General features: G+C 45.9%; 1 protein-coding gene across 1 annotated transcript; it reads left to right on the forward strand.

Annotated features, from left to right (window-relative positions):
* Nucleotides 1-856: 856 nt before the first annotated feature.
* Nucleotides 857-21,718, forward strand: LOC119433821 (glucose-6-phosphate exchanger SLC37A4-like). Its single transcript, XM_037701080.2, has 9 exons — nucleotides 857-1,188; nucleotides 6,085-6,320; nucleotides 7,118-7,253; nucleotides 9,751-9,882; nucleotides 9,960-10,139; nucleotides 11,306-11,403; nucleotides 15,086-15,196; nucleotides 16,718-16,856; nucleotides 20,378-21,718. Exons 1-9 carry the CDS (start codon nucleotides 1,053-1,055, stop codon nucleotides 20,542-20,544), a joined length of 1,335 nt encoding a protein of 444 aa, XP_037557008.1. The 5' UTR covers nucleotides 857-1,052; the 3' UTR covers nucleotides 20,545-21,718.
* The last annotated feature ends 14 nt before the right edge of the window (nucleotides 21,719-21,732 follow it).

Below are 21,732 nucleotides of genomic sequence, written 5' to 3' on the forward strand. Positions count from 1 at the left end.
CTCGATGCCAGCATTCGAAGGGACGCTGGCATCAAGAAGCACTACCAACGCCACCTAGGTGGCGTTCACCGTATTCAGCACAGCGGAGCGTGGCCTCCGCAATTAGCTCTGAAAATGTTTCTGAAGTTGATCGCGGAGGCTGCAATTACGACGCGCTGTACGCGCTGATTTGAGTCGGTGACAATTCAGTTACGTGCTTTGTCTTGCGCGTTGTATTAGTGTGTCAGTTACGTGCTTCGTCTTTCGCGTTGTGCTAGCGTGTGCAGCGTAGTGCAGCTTCCATATGCACGACGGTTGCTCATGGTCATCGACGTTGGTAGTCGCGATGGAGGAGACGTGCCACCAGGCGTCAGCGTGGGTGCATCAACGCCTAAGGGCGCTTTAGCCACAAAACACCAATAGATATTATATATCAATGTGCAATAAACATTACACTACTTCTGTGAAGACACGTTTCACTTTCGTGTTCTATACCGATTCCTATATAAGAGGGATCAACCACATTTTTTTAATGTTGCCGCTGCACTGCAACCTAAAAGAGCTGTCATTAAGTAAATAATCACAAAGTACGCGAGATATGGCGGTAGACAGTACGTACGCGGCACAAGCCGCAGATTCGCCGCACTTTCTATAGCAGACGACGTGGTCGGTGCGTTTTTACCACTTTTTACCATACACCGTGGTTTTTACCGAGATGTGGCTTCCGAGATTCTAAACAACCCGCGCGTTTTTTTTTTGTTGTTTTTTTTGTTGGCAGTCTTGGAGGCCACGCAGTTAAACGGCTTATATTTTTGTATTCCGCCAGGGCGCTGGTGGCAAAGGTCGCGCAGCCGCCGTCAGGTGCCAGCAGGCGTCAACGCCCCGGGAAGCGATCGACGGCCGCAACAAGCAGCCGCTGCCGGCGATCGCACGTGTGATCATCGTGCGCTGGCCGGCGGCGGCGGTGGGCAGACGCTGATGCTGAGCTTACGAAACGGCAAGACCCGCGGAAGCACTCCGAAGGACGGCCAAGGACGCAACATCGCCACCGCAAACATCACCGCGCCGTCGACATGGACCTCAAAAGCTACCAGTTCTCCATCTTCGCGACCATGTTTTTCGGCTACGCCTTCTACGCGTACAACCGAAAATGCGTTTCTCTCGCTCTTCCCGAGTTGATGGAAGAGGGATTGACCAAGGAACAGGCAGGTAAGTAACGTAGTACGTGAGCTGGCTTGCTGATTGGTCTAGTCGTCATTCATGTGCACTGTTGCCGATGACACGCGCTTCAAACGGTCGTGCTGATCGCGTATTGACGGATGTCATTTTCTGACGAAGGCAGTGAACTTAGACAGTTCCTTTCTTTGCCACGACGCTGCTTTTGACGCTTCCGTTTTCCATGTTCAGATCCGGCGGGTTGGATGCCTGGCATTTACGCGCCGCTGACACGAAGGTTGGGATAACAAACACACTATGTATGCGCATCGATTCAGAAGCGCTCGAGAACAGCTGCCATGAGATTATGGACGACGAGTTCGTGATCTTGCCTGGCTTGAAATGCGAACCGAGGTGTCGTAAAATACCGGATACTCGTAAAGCGCATTCGCGCTGTGCTTTCGCAACGTTAGACTTGACTTCCCGGGTCGGTTTTAAGCATTTGGCGAAGGGTGCTCTAGCTGGGTTATAGAAAGTTCAAAACACGCGGCTTACGATTGGAATTCACGGCATTTCATTGCTGCGCCCGCGAGAAGTTACATTAAGTGGTATTTGTAGTTCTCTGATAGAAAAGCAAGCCAGAAAGGCATTCTCCCCGTCAAAATTTGCGCTGACCCAAGTTACCAACACTGTACCAATTAACAAATTAAACTAAATTCTCAGCCCATCTGCTGTGTCATCCACCCGAATGTAACACGAAACTACACAGGAAACCTATACACGTTTCTCAGAAAGAACGCTTCGCAGTTGAGGAAAAATTTGTCCTGGACCGGGATTCGAACTTGGGACCAACTCCTTTCTAGGGTGGTCGCTCTACCACCTGAGCTAACCAGGAGGCTAGCAGATCGCCGTGCGAGGTACATTAATCGACACCCCAAAGCACAAGGACACAGAATAGGGTAAATCACTGCTGCGGAATCCCGAAAGCTGGAATTTTTCCTCAGCTGCGAAGCGTTCTTTCTGAGAAACCCGTGTAGCTTTCCTATGTAGGTTCGTGCTACGTTCGGGTGGATGACAATTTTTCCCTTTCATGATACCTTGCAAAATTCCGCAGAACTGATTTACCATTTGCTCTACTTAACTGCACACTTCTCTGTAATTCATTCTAAACAATGAGTCTTGCTTTGTTGGTGTAACAGCAAATGATACCGCAACCAGGAAAAACACCCGCAATTTGAAAAGGGCACGGCACAACTGTCGAGATGGCTTCCGTGTAATGCCGCACGACGTTGTGCACATGAGAAATGCTGAGCCAGACAGCAGATATCTCACAGCACATCCCAGCACAAGAGACAAACAGCAGCCGTGTGTGTGACCTGTGTTTCTTGGCCCAATTCCACATCTTTGCCGAGAGATAAAATGGCGTTTTGACCATGTTGTGGACCTCCACGGGCCTCCCTGGAGAAAGGTTTCATAAGTGCCTTTCTCTTCCCCCTTGCCTTTCTCCGACCTCATGTTGAGAGGTTCGCTTGTGATGAGGTACGCGTTATCACCACACCAACTTGGGTGATAAGGAATGCTGTCAGGCGTTGTTCCCAGAGTGGCGTGCGCTCCAATTCTTAACTTTACACCTTTATGGCTGTTCTTCGGCTAGTGTTGTCTTGTAGGCTCATCCCAGTGGCGTGGCCTTGTGCTTTGTCAGGGGGCCACTGATTAAGCAGCGGCTGCACTCAACTCGGAAGACTTGAAACTTCTACTGCCTTCAGGCGTCTCATATAAGTGAAATCAAAAGTGCCCATGAGAGTGTTGGCATAAGAGAGGATATCTAATCAAGAAGTATAGGGTATTTTATTCTCCCATGACCCCTTGTCCACACTCTTAGACCGAGCCTTTTATCCTTGTTAAAATGCGAGCTGAGATAATAACGGGGGGGGGACAGCCAACATGGCAGCATGTGTCGGAGATCTGCTCATGTTTTGCCACCAGCGTTCGTAAACATTGACTCAAGACCAAGCAAGATTGTATTGTCATTACTGATGAAAAAGAAGACAAGAAATATGACATTTGAGATGCTGCAAGAATGAAGTTGCGAACCAGTGTGCGGCACCAACACAAAGCTGTCGCATAATGTTACGCATTCGTCTTGGTGCTTGGGCAAGTACAAGTTACTTTTACCTGAAAGAATTAGAAGGCATGGTTGTTTTGTCCAAGTGAGAGAGCATGCTGATACAATATAAAACTAACCGCGACATTAGAGCAATATTTTCTATGTTCCCAAGACCGTTATAAAAACTGACATCTGGAAGAAAACAGTGCAATATTACAAACCACAAAGCAGAGAACATAAGTGCTCTTCTACCATCTCCTTCAACTTTTTATACTGTTTCCTTCAAAATGTGAATTTAGCAATTAACTTACCCAATTATCTACCCTGCAGTAAAAACTGTTTAAAAGGCAATGTGTTGCTGAAATCTTGTAGAGCCTCAGGAAATTATGCAGTGTGTCTGGATTTCAAGGTTCCACTTATAATAGGACTCACGGTTTTAAATGCGCACTAAAAAGCGATGGTAAATCAGTGAAGGCTGGTGATAAATTTCCTCAGAATTGCATTTATCTGACAGTAAAACACACACAAGAAAGAACATTTTAATGTTTTGGTGTCTATAAAAGATTCCCAGATGGTCAACATTAATCCAGAGCATCACACTACAGTGTTCCCTAAGACGAAGAGTAGGTTTGGAGTGTTAAACCATGTCAACAGTCAGTCAGTTCAACAGTGTTTTATTTTCTTCGAACTTTTGTATATTTTTGGTGCATTGTCATCATTAGAGACCGGATTTTAGGCAAATGCCTTTTTTGCTCCTTGCACTCCTATCGCCCCACTTTGATATATGAGCATGAATTAGTGGTTAAGAAGGGCTTTTATAGTGTTTTTATAGTGCCTATAAATGCCTATTTTGGCGTTTGTGCCTAAATGCCTATAAATGCCTATTTTCAATATCTGCGCCTATAATGAACACTATTTAGCCTCAAGCTTCGCTTTCGAGTGCAGTTAGAGACCATTTTTCATGTTACCGGGTAACATTGACTGTTCGGAACTCTATGGGGTTCAACCTAGTCCTTTAGTTCAACCAACTCCCGGCAAACAACTGCTAGCAGCATTGAAATGGGACGCGCCGGCCAGCATACACCGCCGCACTGACATTGTGCGAGCGGTTAGCGAATGCGAAACCGCGGAGAGCCGTCAGGGGAAAGGAGAGTGAAGAGCAAAAGAAGAAAGAAAAATGTGATGCGCACATGGCTTTTGTTTTGTTTCTAATTTACTTTTTAAGGTGTTCACCGCCGTCGGGCGTTCCTTCTCGGCGTACGGGATCATTCTCAGTGACAAGAGGCACAATTTTGAATCCAAAAATCTGGAGATGGTGGTAGTTTACTATTGTTTCCACAATCTTCACAGTGATTCTTAGACTACGGTCCGTGTTCTCTCCAAACAGATTTCTTCAAACATGTGCCCTTCAAATGGGCGGAAGTGTATTTGGCAGTGTTGGGACGTCTGACCTGTACAATTCGGATTATGTCATTGTATATGAGAAAATTGCAAAGAGTTGTACCTAACAGTCCTTGTGTAAGAACATGCTAATTACTTAATAAATAGTGGTCTCTCTTGCATTTGTTATTTGTCTATTTTTGTTGCATCTTAATTTAATTTTGTCAGACAGACATAAAGTATCGGTTTTTTAATCAGTATTCCCAGCTTTCAAGTATTCTTTTTCATGCCTGTTTCACTATATGCGACGCTCGAGTACAGTGGCCATTGAACATGAATATGAGCAGTGTGCTTCTTGAATGAAGCCAATTGATCGTCATTAGTCCAGCAGTTGTATGGGACAATTGCGCGGCCATGTTCAACTGTTGGCGCCTTTGTGCCATCATAGACAATAACATTTCTTGTTTTCCTATCGTAGATATAGGCCGCGCACGTCTTCGTTTGAAATTATTTGCATTTATGTAAAAAATTTATTGTGCCTATATTTACGACATTGGAGTCCTAAAACGTTGTTTTGCCTGCCTATTTTTGGCGCCTAAAACGCGCTTTTTTAATGCCTAACGATCCGGCCTCTAGTCATCATTGCCTCACAACGGTGATCATTACCAGGAATACGAGAATGGACTGCCTGACTAGTTGTTGCACAATCTCCAAACTGCAGTACTTGAAAACAAAGCAAGGTGCAGTACACAGGTACATAGAAGGCAGCACTTTGTTATATGCATACGCATTTACCTTAGTCCTGTGTTCAAATGCTTTAGTTATGTGTATGTGATTATTACTGGAGCGCGACTATGATACTGCTGTGATTATAGTTGGAGTGTTCCTGTAAGGCTACAACTACTTCTGGCAGGGTGGTGAAACTTGTGAAATTAGTTTGTGACATACCATGTTTTGACAAATCAGTTCTGCGGAAGCCTACAAAGTTGTGGAAGTTTAATGATGGGGGAAAATGTCATCCACGTAACTTGTAACATGAAACTACAAAGAAAACCTTGGGTTTCCTTTGCCCAATTTTGAACTGATATGCTATATTCAGTGCCCCTGCACTTTGAGTCGTCGATTAATTCGGCTGCATGCTGCAATCGGCTAGCCTTCTGGTTAACTGAGATGGTTAACTGGGACCAACCCATTAAAAGGTGTTGGTCCCAGGTTCGACCCCGAACCAGTATATACTTTCTTCAACTCTGACGCTTTCTGAGAAACCTGTATCTGTTCACATCTTTGTAGCTTTATGCTGCAATTTGGGTGGAGGACAATTTTCCCTTTCATACACCTCACAGTGTTGTTGACTGTAACCTGTGGAGATTGTGGTGCACCCTGTCGTAGCCCTGTGGCTCGCTAAGCCCAAACTCACAGTGGTCAGTTCGCTTGTGCCCCAGTGATATTTCGCGACATTGCAGGCATGATCATCAGCAGCCAGAATTTGGCTTATGCCGGCAGCAAGTTCATGGGCGGCGTGCTCTCTGACCGCCTCAGTGCACGTCTGCTCTTTGTCTGTGGCCTCATCATCAGCGGCGTGGCGACCTTGCTGTTTGGTACTTCGCCCAACTCTGTGCTGCTCTTCTCTGGATTCTGGTTCCTGAACGGACTGGCCCAGGGATGTGGCTGGCCATCTTGTGCCAAGATCCTCAGAAAGGTGGGCTGCATTGAAATAAGAGAGGTGTCAGAAACTGTGTGATGACAAAATGGAGCCTGTATTTAATGCTAGGTGCTGATGGCAAAGACTATTAAGTGGGTTGGAATTAGAACTTCAGTGACAGTGGCAGCATGTTTTCCTACCTGAAGAGATGCTTAAGATTACTACCAGCATCATAGTCATCATCATAATCATCTACCTCTCCTTCTTTCTTCTCGGTTCACTTATGTTTACTCCAGGGCAAAGGCTTCTTCTAGCAATCTCATATTGCCTTTGTCTTCCATAAGCCAACTCTATCCTACGACTTGCAAATTTTCTTATGTCATCACACTGTCTAATCTGCTACTCTTGACTGTGTTTTTCTTCCTTTGCCTCCATTCTGTCGCTTTAACAGACCACTAGTTATCTGCTATGCTATATTGTTACATAGCAACAAGGTATAGCAATAGGCCACAAAAACAACTTGTTGCAAAATGTATTGTTCCACTTCAGGGGCACTTCATTTTTTTTTTTTCCTTGTTCACATAACATTCTTGCCTACCTCGAACAGTGGCTAGCTTCTTGGCTATCGATACAACTCGCCTTGTTGTATAATGTGTAGAATTTCTTGCTAATAAAGTTTTTGGTTGACTAATTAATTTATTATTAGTTGGTTGGCAGTCAGCTAAGGAGTCATTGGAGAGGAAGCACAGGCATGATATTCAAAGCGTTCAAGCATGCTTAGGGCCGCTTCAGTAGAAAACACTCAATTATGTGTGTGCACATTTACCTAACCTGAAGTACCGTTTTCTCCAAAGTGGTTCTCACCGTCTCAATTTGGAACCTGGTGGAGCGTCCTCTCTGCATCTGCAAACATCTCGGGTGGAGTGTCTCCTTTTCTCTCTGCATTCCTGATCCTGAACTATGGCTGGCGCTTTAGCCTGACAGTAGCTGGTAAGTAAGGTCTCGGGTGACTTTTTGTTTCGCTCCAGAAATTTCATTGTTGCCATGTGTATTGGCATCCATCTTGTATACCTGTGCTGGGGCAGTATTTTTGATGGTCACTTTCGAGGATACAGTCACTTTCGCATGGCTAGCACTGGACGGGCAAGCGTCTACAGGGGGCAATGTTCCCTGGCTGTGAGGAACGCTGCAGATCGAAAGTGGACAATCAAGAATACTGCCTCAGCAGGAAGTTGCACTGCGCTAACCGGCTTTGGCTTCCAAGTCTTCTTGGATATGTGAAAATAACTTGATCCACCACTCCTTCCTGGATGTTCCCTGCATTTTAGCACCTGCTTTGTCTAATGCCAAGCTTTACAAGAACAACTTTCGTGTGCTTCACTTATTGTGACAGGAGATAGGTTTATCGTCCCTGCTAAGCACTAGTGGGACACCTAAGCTTGTTGCAAGATACTAGGAGTGATTTTATCTTTCAGACATATAAAATTAAACTCATGTACCCTCTGCTAAAAACATCTAAATCTGTGCCCTTATGTAGTAATAACACATTTGCTATGATTGATCAGCAGTCCTTCAAGCTTAAGAAGGGTGCACTGAACTAACTTTCTGATGGTGTTTGTGTGTGTCTGTGTATTGCCTGTGTACCATTGTTGTGGTCATTCTACCATGGCATCATATTACCAACTTGTCCAACAGGACGTTTTGCTTTCTAACAAAAGAATGACACTATGCAGACCTTTGTGTATGCCTGCTGCATCGCTAATGAGCAAGGTGCTGTAATATACAGTAGAACCCCGTTGATACGTTTTTCACGGGTCTGTAAAAAAAACAGAGCCGGGAAACAGCAAGAGCCGAGAAACAAGATAAATTTAGAAATGAGAGTAGTGTTGAACTGTACACAGTTCTTACGCGTGAAAAAAAGTCTGGAGTTTTGCCCGAAAGCTCAAACATCGATTACGATAGCAAATTAATAGACAATTATACAAAGTAAAGAGAGTAGTTTTATTGTCCGTATAAATTTGTAAACATTCGCTTATTAACTATATTAACAAGTACGGTGTAAGCACGGACACGCTGCTGTCAAAACGCTGGCATGAGGAAGTGCCGCAGCAGCAGCAGCGAGTGATGCGAGCTTCATGTTGTCTATCGCTTCAGCGCAAATTAAGCGCTGAGAACACACAGCATGCAGAAAGCTATGAGGCGCCGATGCTCCTACACTTAAGGCCCCTCAAACTTCGTAGTACGCAGTTGATGCCACCGTACAACGCCGCCCACCATCCCTCCCTCCTCCTCACACCCGGTGCCTTGAGCGCGTGAGATTTAGCCGCGGTCGTCAGCACCCCTTGCACGCTTTCACTCGCACATGCAGCGCGCGGCGACGGCGTTATCGCCCTTGGACATTATACAGAACATCTATGCGCCAAAGCCAATTTTAGGGCCACAACGTGTCATAAACATCATCTTATATAGCAAATGCGCATCTCAAAGGCCATGCTTTTGCTTGCGGAAACCGAAAATACGCCATAGGTGTCGCCCCCGGCACTTTGGGCGGCCAATCCCATCGTCAAGCCACCAAGTCAAGCGATATGAAAAGTCAACATGGCCACTCGGGCCATGTTGCGACGCAACAGCGGGGTTACCAATGCATTGGGTCTTATAGGAGCTATGCTGGTACTGGCCGAAAACGTCTTAACAGCCGGGAAAACTGCAGCACCCAGGAACGTAACAGCGGGGTTCTTCTGTTTCTTGTACAGTCTACACCTGCTGTGTAGTCTGTGCATGTCAATTTGAACTAAAAATAAAGTGTAGTTGTAGCTGTTATTCGTTCGTTCAGCTCTTGTCATGTCTGAATGTCCATTCGTGTGCCCCACCAGAAAAATAGTTACCTTAACAGCTTCCATAGTTAGCTTCTGTGCAAAGGTTGTTTAATTGTTTCATCAATAGTTATTACTGTAATAAGTCGTTAACAGTTGTGAGAAAGTGTATTTCTTGCGACATAACATTGCTATTACTGCAAAACTTGGTACTTATTAATTTTTTTAGCATTGGTTTAGACACAGTCAAGATCCTTGGGTGGCAAGTTTAAAGGCAGAGACTAATCTGCCTGACGTAGTCCCTGTCACTCGTACATTGCTCAAAACCTCTATTCATACTCTATCAAATTGAGCCACACAAAATTCTTCAGAGATCTGTGTGTCCTGTTTGAACTTTTATGTGTGAAGCAGTACTTGTGCATCTAAATGAAAATTCTCATATGTACATTACACATTGCATTGTCAGGTTACAGGGGTGTTGCAATATTCCTTAACAAATATAGATTTGCAATGTACAGTACCATTCTTTATACTGTAGTAAGGTATAGCTTATTTCAAATGTCCCATAAGCCCACGTCCCCTAGTGCCACAAAGAAATTCATCTAGCCATTAACGTTCCACGTAGTAATCACAGTAGGAAGGCTCAGTTTCAGTCTTCTACTGATTTTCATCAGGAACCGTGTCGATCGCCATGGGAGCCGTAGCCATGTTCACACTGGTCAACTCCCCGACCGATGTCGGTCTAGAAGCACAGGATGCAGCTGGCAAGAAAGCCACAGCAGCCAAGAAGGATGCAGCAAGCAAAGGTGAGCTTCACAACACGGGGCAATGACAGCCTAGTCGTCGGGAATTTCGCATTTTAGTCGCTCACGCGAGCGTGCAGGAGAGCCCCAGAAGCCGGCGGCCGACGACCGCAGCTCAGCGACCGTCTGGGACCTGATGGCTAGTCCATTCCTGTGGCTCGTGTCATTCAGCTACCTGGTCGTCTTCTGCGCTAAGACGAGCGCTGTCGATTGGGGCCAGCTCTACGTGATGGAGGACCTTGGACACTCGCACTATGCAGGTACACCAAGCTGTCTTTGTTGTTTTTATAATTGTTATTTTTGGTGTTACTATATTGTCCTCATCTCAGACATCGTCGCAAAGCCAGTGTAGGTTTGCTTCTAGTTCATTAGTGGTGGTGTGAGGGGCTGGAAAAGAAAAGTGCTCCAACAACTGCAGGCTCATTGTCACACTAGGCTCATTGTCTCAGTACATTCTGACGGGCTTGAACTTGACCACCCACCCACCCGTGATGTGACTACACACCAACACGCAGCTGTAGATTAAAAATGAAGACGGAGAGCAACCTTATTTATGTGAAAGAGCATACCCGAAAATCCGTCATAGTCTGCGTGACCAAAATAGGGTACCAAAAATGGCTGATGGCGCACATAGTAAGAACACAAAAAAATTGCTCGCGTTGACGTCTAATTTCTCAGGGAGGTTCCTTTAAATAAAGTAAATGGATGGCTTTGAAAATAAAATTTGGTACGTTTCGGTCTGTGTGGGAATCGAACCTGGGCCTCGGGGGTGCGATATGAGCATGCTTCATCGACGCCATGGCAGCTCCACAGTTGTGGTTGACTAAAAGTGTGGCCTGGTGCATGCGTCATTGGGCACGTGATGGCGCAGCCAAATGGGGAGGAGGTGGTGCCACGTCATGAGTATATAAAATGAGCACGTTCATGATGTTCCAAGGTTACAAACGGTATAATGCTTTCGCATTCCCACACCGAATTTTTTTTTAGTAAAGGCAGAGAGATTGACTTGAGGTTGTGAACTCGGGCTGCTACCCCACACTTTAGGAGGGGAGCATGGATGGAAGATGATAGGTGTTACAGAACAGTGGTGAAAATATGTTGGTGGTGAACATAGTAGCATTGAAACCTCCATCTATAAGTTGTAAGTGTGTAGTCTGGTGTCATGCGTAAATTGTAGCCTGGCACGTACGGTCAAAAAACAAGAAATAGCACACCTTGCATCTTCTTGAATTTTGTTCTGTAACTTCAAGTAGTTGTTTCTTGCTTATTAATGTGCATGCGTCACTCCACATTAAGAAAGCTTTTTGCTAACTAGAGAATGCTAAACTCGGATCTTTGTGGGCCACCTCTTCCAAGCCTCTCGCATTGTTGTCAATAATTTCTTAACAAATTGCGTCCTGCTTGGCATTTTCTTGTGCTGTTCTAGGCAGCGCCCTAACAAGCAGCATAGAGTCCGGTGGGTTCTTCGGAGGCATTCTGGCCGGCTTCCTCACCGACTGGTTTCTGCGCCGGCATGTCAAAAAGGTGAGCTGCTACCAGTATGTGTTGGCTAAGGAAAGCAGGTGCTTCCAAAGGAGGCTGCGTCTTTGGCTTACAGAGAGAGAGAGAGAAACAACTTTATTTAAATAAAGATTGTGCTTGGTTACTGTGGGTGGAGCCCCTCTTCAGGGCCCCACTGGCTATTGCGGCCGCCGGGCCTGGTCGAGGGTCGCCAATTGGCTTCCCAAGTCCAGTTCGGAGAGTCACGCCTCCCACGACCAATTGCTGAGTGTGTTGTTAAGTAGCGGCGAGACGGCGTCTGCCGGACGCTACGTGAATTGGTAAGTGATGTGTTGTAGTGTCGGGTTGGAGTCGCACCATGGACATCTGTTGCTGTGTTTGTCGGGAAACATTTTGTTGAGTCTATGTAAGTGTGGGTAGGTGTTTGTCTGTGTTCGGCGCCAGTCCCTCGCCTGTCGCCTGTTGAGCTTGAGGTGAGGTGGAGCTTTGGTTCGTCTTCCTAGTTGTTGTGCCTCAAGTATGTCTCTCAGTGTGCTGCCGGGTGTTGGAGAGGCGTCCGTACGAGCGGTATGTATCGCGGCTCGGCCTGTTATACCTCGAGCCAGACGATCCACCCGATCGTTGCCTTCCAGTCCGGTATGCGCGGGACACCACGTTATCCCATGGTCCATTTGGAGGCTTGGTCCTAGTATGCGAAGGACCCCGGCCGGTAGAACTCCCCGAAGGAAGAGCCGGCAGGCGTCTTGCGAGTCTGTGAGTATATAAGCTGACTGGCTCTTGGCCTCAGCGTCTCGGATGGCTAGGGCTATGGCCGCAGATTCCACCGTGGCGCTTGAACTCGTGCGTACGGACGCTGCTACAATCGGTCTCCCCCGGTTTGTTGCGACAGCCACATAACAGAGGCTTACAGAGTGTGTGCCATTGAGCTTGCACCATTTTCTGTGTGCTACTGTAAGCTAGTTAGGTAATGGACTCGCAGGGCAGATCAGGACACTGGTCCCAAATGTCATCCTCACTCGTCGTGGTAGTCTTCTGACCTTGGGACCCTTTTCTGCATATTCTATTCCTATAATCATGTTTTGATAAACTCAAAGAACTTTGAACTTGAATACTGATCTCTTTATGACATGTCACAAGCTCTAGGAAAAAATAAAATGCCCTCTACAGCAACTTGGTAATGCAATTTGCTTTGTCACTGATTTTTGGAATGAAATATGCTGTGGCTCTTATCGTCACTTCAGCCATGTCACATTTTTGTAAAAGCTGTTGATGGCTGTGTATGGCGACACCACTGGAAGCTAGAGAAACTTGGAAAAGATGGAATGCACCCTTCTACTTTCTTTCCTATAAAATTTTAGAAGTTAATGAAATCGTCGGCTGACCAGCTTGCTTACAAGGTTCCTCAGGCGACAGCTGCATTTTTATTGCTCTTCCAAAATTGAACAGACAAAGCCAGGTGAAATAGGTATTTAAAATTTTAAAAATAATAACAGTACCTCCATGTCAAAAAGGCATTATGCAGCACTGTTTTTCTGACTTTACAAGTTTGGAAACAGGTGTGCTTCATAGTAGCAGTTGTGCAGTAGAACTTGTTTCTTTTAATGCAAAGCATTCCTTGTCTTTTACCAGGGACTTTGTGGTAGCTAGGTAGGAAGGCTCATGTCTTGCCTGGTTTGGGGCTTCTTCAATGAAAAAACTACTTTTCCTGTAGTTGGATGCGATTCAAGGTACCCCTAGTGCATTAGCCAAATGCCTTACCCTTTAGGCCACAGATGCATGCATGGCACGAGAGCACAACAGCTTAACATACTCCTTCCAACTTGCAAGCTAGTGCTTTGAGACGGTTGACTTATGCATCACGTTCCATAGCAACAGTTTGCTTCCCTTGTGTATCCCTCATCTTACCCTGGTAGCAGCTGGTGCTTTGAAGTGTTACATGACATTGCATTGCCTTCAAAATCAGTCGTAATCGGTCAGGTTGCAACATTTCACTGTCAGAGCACAATACAGTTAAACCTGCTTATAATGAACCCCATATAACGAATGCCTGGATATAACGAAGTTTTTCTATTCCCCGCCATTACTCCGTAGAAGCAAATGTATTTGAGACCTCTACGTAACGAAGTGGCAGCGGGAGACCCCCTCGAAATAATGAATTTTCCCTGCCGACAACCTAGAGATTTCGTGCCAAATTTTGTCATTTTTGTGCGAGCAGCAACCGGAAACACCTTCTCCACCGCGATGGAGTGCCAAGCGGCGGCGGCGCGCTTGGCGCGCTCGAATTCACGGCAATTGCGAGGCAAGAGGAGCGCACGTGTGCGTGCGTGCGAGCGTGCTACGATCGTGGCGCTCACTTTTCATTTCCGATGCCTCGCGCTTGTGCGAAACGACACGCGTCCACACATCCAGTACCTGGTGTGACATTCTAAGGATGAATGCTTCGACGAAGAAACGTAAGATATTGACCTTGTCTGCAGTTTGCTTTGAAGATATGCCCGCGCGGGTGCAGACTTTTTTCCACATCGCAGTTCGCTTTCAAGATACGCCACCGCCAAAGTAAACGCCTCCCTTTCTCGCCTCCCCCGCCGTGCCTAGCGCCACCCCCCCCCCTTTCTCCCTTGCGCGCGCGAGATTGAGTCGGCTGACCCCCGCAAGCTTTCACTCGCACAGACAACGTACGGCGTGCGCCGACAATGTTGCCGTGTTTGTACTTTACACGGAACCTCAAAGCGACATCCACGGTGACAGCACCAATGCGCTTCGCAATAAAATGTGCTTCTGCGCGGTTACTACTCCGACGGCAACAGCGAATTCGCACCCCCTACCGGCAGCTTCTCCGCATTACTGGGAACTTATCTCGAAGGCCATGCTTTTGTGCGCGGCAATCAGCAACAGCTGTACGAGCAGGAAATACATCATGGTGGCCATGTTGTAAGTTTACTATCGCTGGCGACTGTCGTCCAGGCAACACAACTTGAGAATCGAACGTCTGCACACATGACATTTTCTGCCTATTTTCTGCCTGTGTGTGTGTAGAACACGAAAAATAATACGCACTAACCGTTTGGTGGGCAATGAGCGACTACAGCTTAAGCGGTCATCCAATACATGGGGTTCAATGGGGTCTGGGTGGGAGAATTTTTGTGACTACGTTTAAACCGCAATTATGCATTAAGCGGGTACGTATTAACGAGGTTTGACTGTACCATCCTTAGTTCGTATAGCTGTCTGCTAATTTGCTGTCGCACTCGACGCTTCGCCTTTCGACGCACTCGACGCTTCGCCTTTCGGGCGAAACTGGGACTTCTTTGTTCATCGCAACTTTAGTGTATTGGGAGTAAATCTTGAGCAATAGTACATATGGTAAGGGTTTCTTTTTCTAATTTTCATGCCATACCTGCATATAACGAAATCCCCTTTATAACGAAGTTTTTTGTGAATTTGTCAATTTCGCTATATCCAGGTTTAACTGTAAATCAGTTGTCGTGACATTGTCACACCATCGTCATTGTCGTGCCACCGCCTCGTCATTGTCGTCACACACGTTTATTTCATACACACAATTGCTTGCCCTTGTAGTGCCATCTGGTAGCACTTTGCGGAACCTCAAACGATGCTACGTAGACAGCTACCTGCGAAATGGTTCACGTAACATTCATCTCTAGAGTAGGTGTGACCTGCATAATCTTCCTTTTGTTTTTTCCAGGGCAGCAAAAGTAATGCAAACCCTAGGTTACCCGTTGCAGTACTCTTCATGGCTGGGGCAACCGGCTGTTTTCACCTGTTGTGCTTCACTGTAGGAAAGGGGTCCTCGGAGGTAAGCCTTCACTTTTTGAATCTTTGAGCAGTGATGTTGCAAAATAATTTTAAGGAGTCTTGAAATGCCCAAAATATTGCAGGTAACTATCACCTAAGAATATGATAAAAGGCTTTGAATTTCCTAGGGTTTTGCTTTTATTTGAATATTGTGTTATTGTTGAAAAAGCACTTTATTCCAGCATCGTGTAATTAGTATAATGCCACAGGGTGTACGTGCCGGCGTCTCAGCCAGCCTACCGTAGCCACGCGTAGAAAATGGCAGTGAACCATTCTTTCTCCTTTATGCTTCCTCTACTTTCTAGTCACGTGTTGACCTTGCACGCTGTGGCTACGGCGCAGAGGGAAGCAGCGGCGCGGCGCTGTCCCAGGCCAGCCAACGAAACTGCCCACACCGGCAAACGCCCGCTTCCTGATAACGGCAGAAAACGAAACTTCGGAGCTGGCACCGGGCCGGCTGAAGTGGCGGTGCTTGCACGGCGGCAGGCGCGCACGGTGACAGTCGAAAGTGAGGGAGCTACGAGGGAGGGCGAGGGGAGCCACCGAAGCGGCCGAGTTGCCGAGGCGAAATCCGCTTCCCTGCCGCTCTCCTCCTTCACATTCCACGGTCTCCGCGTGCACCTTTCGCCGTGCTGTGCCGGCGCCGCCCGCTCCCTGAAGTTTCGTTTACTGCCGTTATCGTGAAGCGAGCGTTGGCCGGAGTTGGCAGTTTCGTGGCTCTAGCTCGCTATGCGCGCCATGATATTTCATGACTCGCACTCAAGATTCTGGTTTCTGCCTCACTGGCTGTTTGTTCGCACCACGTGCCCTTTTCCTCCACTTTGTCTCTCTTCCTCAAGCACTCCTTGGGGCTCCCGTTTAAGGGGAGCGTTCGCCGTCTCCGCTGACTTCCATACTCCGAGGCAGCCGTGCTGTAACCGGCATTTCGTTTCCTGCAACTGCACTATAAGCGATACGTGTATAAATGGAGTGCTATGGGAAAATTAACGGGAGTCTGAAAAGACCGCACTATATCCAGTCCTGCACTATAAGCGGTTACGTTATAAGTGGTCTGTAGTGTATCTCAAAAAGTGCAGTTTGAAAAACATCCTGTTTGCATATCGGGCAATCCCAACGACATTAGAATAAAAGTTAATTGTTAACGAGGTGTCTCTGATGTTTATTACAGTACCTTCTACCACAGCCATTAAGCATCTTCTGCTTGGGTTGGCTTCATTAGGTTGGCTTGGCTAGTGCTGCCAAGGGATGCGGATGAGAAGACGTGTGCGTGTAAAGTACTTGGCACCTAGCTCTTTGCCCGAGTGTAGTCTCTCTTGAGCGCGTGCAGCAGGACAGCCAAGAAAGATGCTAGCTCACAAACTCTTTCATTCTAGCGCATGTGAAAGCAGGCATTCATGTGCATTTCTCCAAGCCAGGGCTGGTCACATGATTTCTATTTCACTTCACAGCACTTAGTTGAGGCACCATCTACGGCTGAACGCATTTAAAAAGTTGTCTCCCATCTTGTCACTTGGAATTGCAGCTGTGGATATCCGGCATTGGCCTGTTCCTAGGCGCCTGCCTCTATGGACCTATTGCCATCTTTGGCGTTGCTGCTTCAGAGTCGGCACCAGCCCACCTGTCGGGAACATCGCACGCCATCGTTGCACTTGCAGCAAGTAGTGAGTGACTCTCGTGCTGTTTTCCTTCATAACGGATGTTTGTCAATGAGGCAGTTCATTATAAAGGGCTTTTCTAGCTAAACTGCTGCATCTATCATTTGTGTTCAGAATGATCACAGAGGTGAAGTATTAAAGTGAATTTTGTTTATTAGCATGCGCAGATTCAGCATTCTCTTACTTCATTTGGAGAAAGTCTAAAGTACACATTACTCATGCTGATGCTGGAATAAAAATTGGAGGATGCTTACGCGTCGCCTTTAAGAGTGGAACGCGATAGCGTTATCGGGCCCCGTTCGCGTCACATTTTTTTTTAGAGGCGAAGCTCCTTATAGCGGCACCCGTTCCGTCCCCGTCGTAGTAGTAGTAGTAGTGTGTAACCAGTCTGAGAAAAATGAGAAAAAAATTCCGAAGTTGTGTCCGTAGCGTGGAATCGAACCAGGGACCCCTCGCTTCCGAGCGCACGGCGTTAGCCCACTACGCCACGAAGCGGACATGGACAAACGCACCACGATGGCTATAAATACCCAACATTAACGAAAGGCCGCGTTTCTAGCGCGTTTCTAACGCGTTTGTGCTAGCGCGTTACGGCCCGTGTAAGAAGCTGGTGTAAGACGCTGTGGCCTCTCCACGTTACCTTCAACGCGTTTCGAATGCACTGCCCAAAGCGGTGGCAAGTCAAGTTCAAGTCGAGGAGCGTTTATGAATACGGGGGGTATACTCTCTCAGCAGTCATGTGATGGCGTCGGCAAACGCGGTGCACGTTCCGGCATGTGTAAATGGCTGTGTAAGACGCTGTGGCCGCTCCCCCTTACTAGAGAGTACTGCATGTTTCTAACGCGTTTGGGCTAGCGTCCCCTTAAGCGGGAGATCCGATGATTCCCTCCGGAGCTTCGCCCACTCATCATCATTCACCCTGTGGATATGCTGTGATTTTTTTTTTGAGTAGGCTTCACTGCAACACAACATGGGAAAGCCAGCTCACAAACACCAAGCATACACTGATCCCCTTAAAGTTGGCTTCACTTTTAAGCACAAATGCGTTGCTTGGGAAGACATTTTTTTAGGGGCAATATAAGTCCTCTTATATTAAAATGTGAAGGCCCTAGGACCTTTTTTTTATCACTTTATTAATTGATTGCTGTTGCCCCGAGGCGCACGCGTGTCCAAAAGGGATTAGGCAGGCTATGTTCCAGTTTGACCTGCCGAGGACGCGAGCGCCATCTGGATGGCGTTTTAGCAAGTAACCTACCCGGGCGCACCGCTGTTGTATGGTAGAAATGCTGGAAAAGGGGTTTGTTTTTTAGTTTCCTCGTAACAGAATTGTTTTCTCGTACATTCAAATTACAGTTCAACGCTATCATGTCTGCAGGTTGTGGTTAAGTCATACTTTACGATTTTCCGACAAATATTACTTTGAGAAATTCAATTTTTGTTCACTAATGCCCTGCGCCACACGGAGGGACAGCGCAGTCGGGGTGGTTCAGGATGATTTTCTTGGCTGAGCAACGCCCCGACGCCGACACCAGATTTTCTGCAACACGGTGCCCTTAACGCTATCGCGTTATAAATGTAAGTTTTCTCAGTGAAAGGAACAGTAGCGCCAACTGTTACCAGGTCGAACGCAGTTAGGGAGTTGCGCAATTTGTCGTGAAGTCAAACGCAGTGAACCTTCTGAGATGGCTCTTCTATGCCCATGAGGGAGCCTTCTGGAGAGTGACGGTGGGCTATGATAAGAGCCTACACAGGCTGCTAAAGCACACACTAACAAAAATTACAGGCACTTTGCATTGCATTATGATATATTCATTCTCTTAAGCTGTTTAATAATCCCAGCACCCTTAAACATTCCCCCCCTCATTCCATCTCATTTTCTTTTTCTGCCTTCAAGTTAGTGTGGAGGGTGACTCCATGCCTTGACTGAAATATGTTGACTGCACATCACTGTAGGCAAACACAGTCAAGGCCAGCACTGGCTCAGATGGATTGATGGCACAGTCGAACCCCGTTTAATAAACTATATCATGTGACACAAAAGTCCCTTCGTTATATTCGATATTCGTTGTTTGAAAGTTTATTTAACATAAGTAAGGTATACAGTTACAAAGTACACACTTTTGGGACCCAACAGATTTGTTAAGGGGTCCTTACCGATTATTATAAACGAAAAAACACTTCTATGGCAGCTGCTGTTTTATATTCAGAAATCACATAAAACAAAAGCAGCTGAAATAACTAAAACAAAAAAGAAAAAAATACAGTAATACAGAAATATTTCACACATAAGTTATAAATTTTTCTAACAATTTCCTTCCTCACATCATCAAAAAATATCAGCAGAGGAAAAGGAAAAGGGAGGCTGTGTGCAAGCATGCGCAGTGCTACGCATTGTCAATAAATGAGTGCTTTAATTGTTTAAGAAATGTGTGCAATGTTCTTAGAGTGGTTAGGTTACTATCAAGCCTATTCCAAACTGAGGTGCCTGTAAACTGCAGTGTAGAGTGACCGTAATTAGTATTTACCTTAGGTAATAAAAAACGAAAGCACGATACGTTCCCAACAGTGTGAAGTGAGGGGCGAAGCGAGACTCTTGTCAAGGCTAGTTTTTCATTGACTATCTGATACATGATGGAGGCGATGTTGTATGTTGCCAAATCGTAAATGTTGAGGACGTTCAGAGTTTTAATAAATCTTCACTCTTAATATGTGTATTGCGGGGTGCCACATTGTAGTAAGCATATATTTCTTGCATTTGTATGCTGATATTGCCGAGAAACATTTTAGATTTGCTTTGTTGTGTCCGATAATCCATTATATCCATGTTTGTTATGACAAGCTTTGACCGTAATTAGGGGCTTTATAGGATGGAGTCAGCTGGTGCAGGACAGAAGTAACTCAAGATCACTGGGAAAAGCTTCTGTCCCGCACTGGACATAAAAAATAGACTAATGATGATGAATTTTTCAGTGGTTCCTCCTGTGATGATCCTGCAGTGAAGAGCAAAGTAACACCTCTTCATCATAGTGTCATTGAGCATTTAGACACTGAAAGTGTGTGATAACAGTTTGAGTGCACGTGTTTTCAAGGAGCATTATTGAAATGTAGGGTCTGCTTCGGTTGAGTGATGGTGTGGCCTGTCCACTTCTAGAAGTTGAGGTGGCACATCTGGCGGAGGAATGTTAAAAATTCACAGGAAGAAAAGCAAACTTAAATGTACCTGTTCTCGTAAAAATCGATGTCAGAGAATGAGTGTGGTGGTGTCTAGTATGTGTGGCTATCAAGGGTGATAAATATAGGGAACAGTCTAAGGATTCTGTCCTGCAGTGCTTTTCCCTGCACACCTGAAGTAGTGCTTTTTACCATACACGATGGGATACAAACTAAGCCTTCCAGCTATGCTTTTAAACGGATGGTAGGCTCTTGAAACTAATCAATGAAGCTCCAATTCTAATGTACTATTTCTCAATGCCTATCAATGTCATTAGGTTGAAAGCTTAACTGTACATTTTTCTATTCGTCTGCAGTTGGCGCTGTCATTTCTGGACTGCCGTTCAGTATTGTCGCCGACCACTACAACTGGGGTGCCGTGTTCATCCTCCTGGAGGTGTTGTGTGGTGTTACGTCTGTGGTGCTCTTCCTGGGGATGAACTTCAACGCGAAAATGGGAGCATCGAGATCAAAGAAGGACTAGGGTCGACAGCCATCACACCTACTTTTGCCTACTCATTTCTTCAAGCTTCCACTTACAGACCTCATCGTTATTGCATCATTACTCTCGTGTATCAAACGACATTAGACTTTCAACTTGGAGACTCTCATATCATAATATGAGAGAAGGAAGCGGCACTATTCTGTATTTTCTGAATTCCTCGGACTCCTTCAAAGAATGCCCAAATTTATGAGGAAATGCAGTCGGTTACAAGACAAGAATTAAAAGCTAGCAGGCATCATTGCAAGCAGTCATGGGAGGCTTGAGTTAGACATCACTTCCAAAAACCTCTTTGACTTCCCTGCTCCACATTTATAGCAAGGTCGCCTGCCGCTGTAGAGAAGGTGCACTGCCACCAAAGATTGAGCTTACACAACTGTCATTATCCTTCATACTATTAAGGGGTACCAGGTAAATTCAGGCCAACATGTGAATACCTTTCTCAGAGCAAGCCTGAGTAATCAGTGTGGCTTGTCTCAAGAGGGCCTGAAACTAGCTGAATGCTGCGTCCAAACATTTTATATAAAAGCCTCGGTTTGTTTCAGTTAAAGATATGTAGTCTTACATTTTATTTCTAAATATGTTTTGAAAACTGGCTGAATTTCTTTTAAGACAGCATGAGGAAAAATGGTAACAAATCTGGTCGCTATGATTAATTACGATGCTCCATTGCTCTGTGTAATAGTGGTGGGCTTTCTCATGTTTAACAACACTAAGGTGTCAAAATGAACTTGCGTACCTGTCCTAGAAACCTAGCATTTTGAGCGTGCAAAAAACTCTGAATGTGAGGGTACGTATCAAATCGCCATTTTTGGAATGACAATGCCACAAGTCCAAAGAAATGCAACAAGTGATTATACAATTTTAATGATTGACTCGACATGTACTAAGCCAAGGTCCGTTCATTATGAGTAAAAATAGTTGACCTGCTGTGTACGCAGCCAGCTTCCTTTCCTCAGCCTTATCCCATTGTCTAAGGTGAAAGTGGGAGGTAGACTGAGAGAAGATGAAAAGGGAAGAAGAGCCAGCAGAGTTAGTGGAATGCCGCATGTGTGTCTGTTCAGTTTGATATGTGTTTTATACTTTATTCTAGCTTGAAGCTACCTGTACTACAGAATCTGTGGCTACTTTACAGCCATAAATTCAGGAAAAGGGAAAATAATGTTTCCA

This window comes from Dermacentor silvarum, chromosome 11, assembly GCF_013339745.2.
Source record: "Dermacentor silvarum isolate Dsil-2018 chromosome 11, BIME_Dsil_1.4, whole genome shotgun sequence".
In the NCBI taxonomy this organism is placed as follows: Eukaryota; Metazoa; Arthropoda; class Arachnida; order Ixodida; family Ixodidae; genus Dermacentor; species Dermacentor silvarum.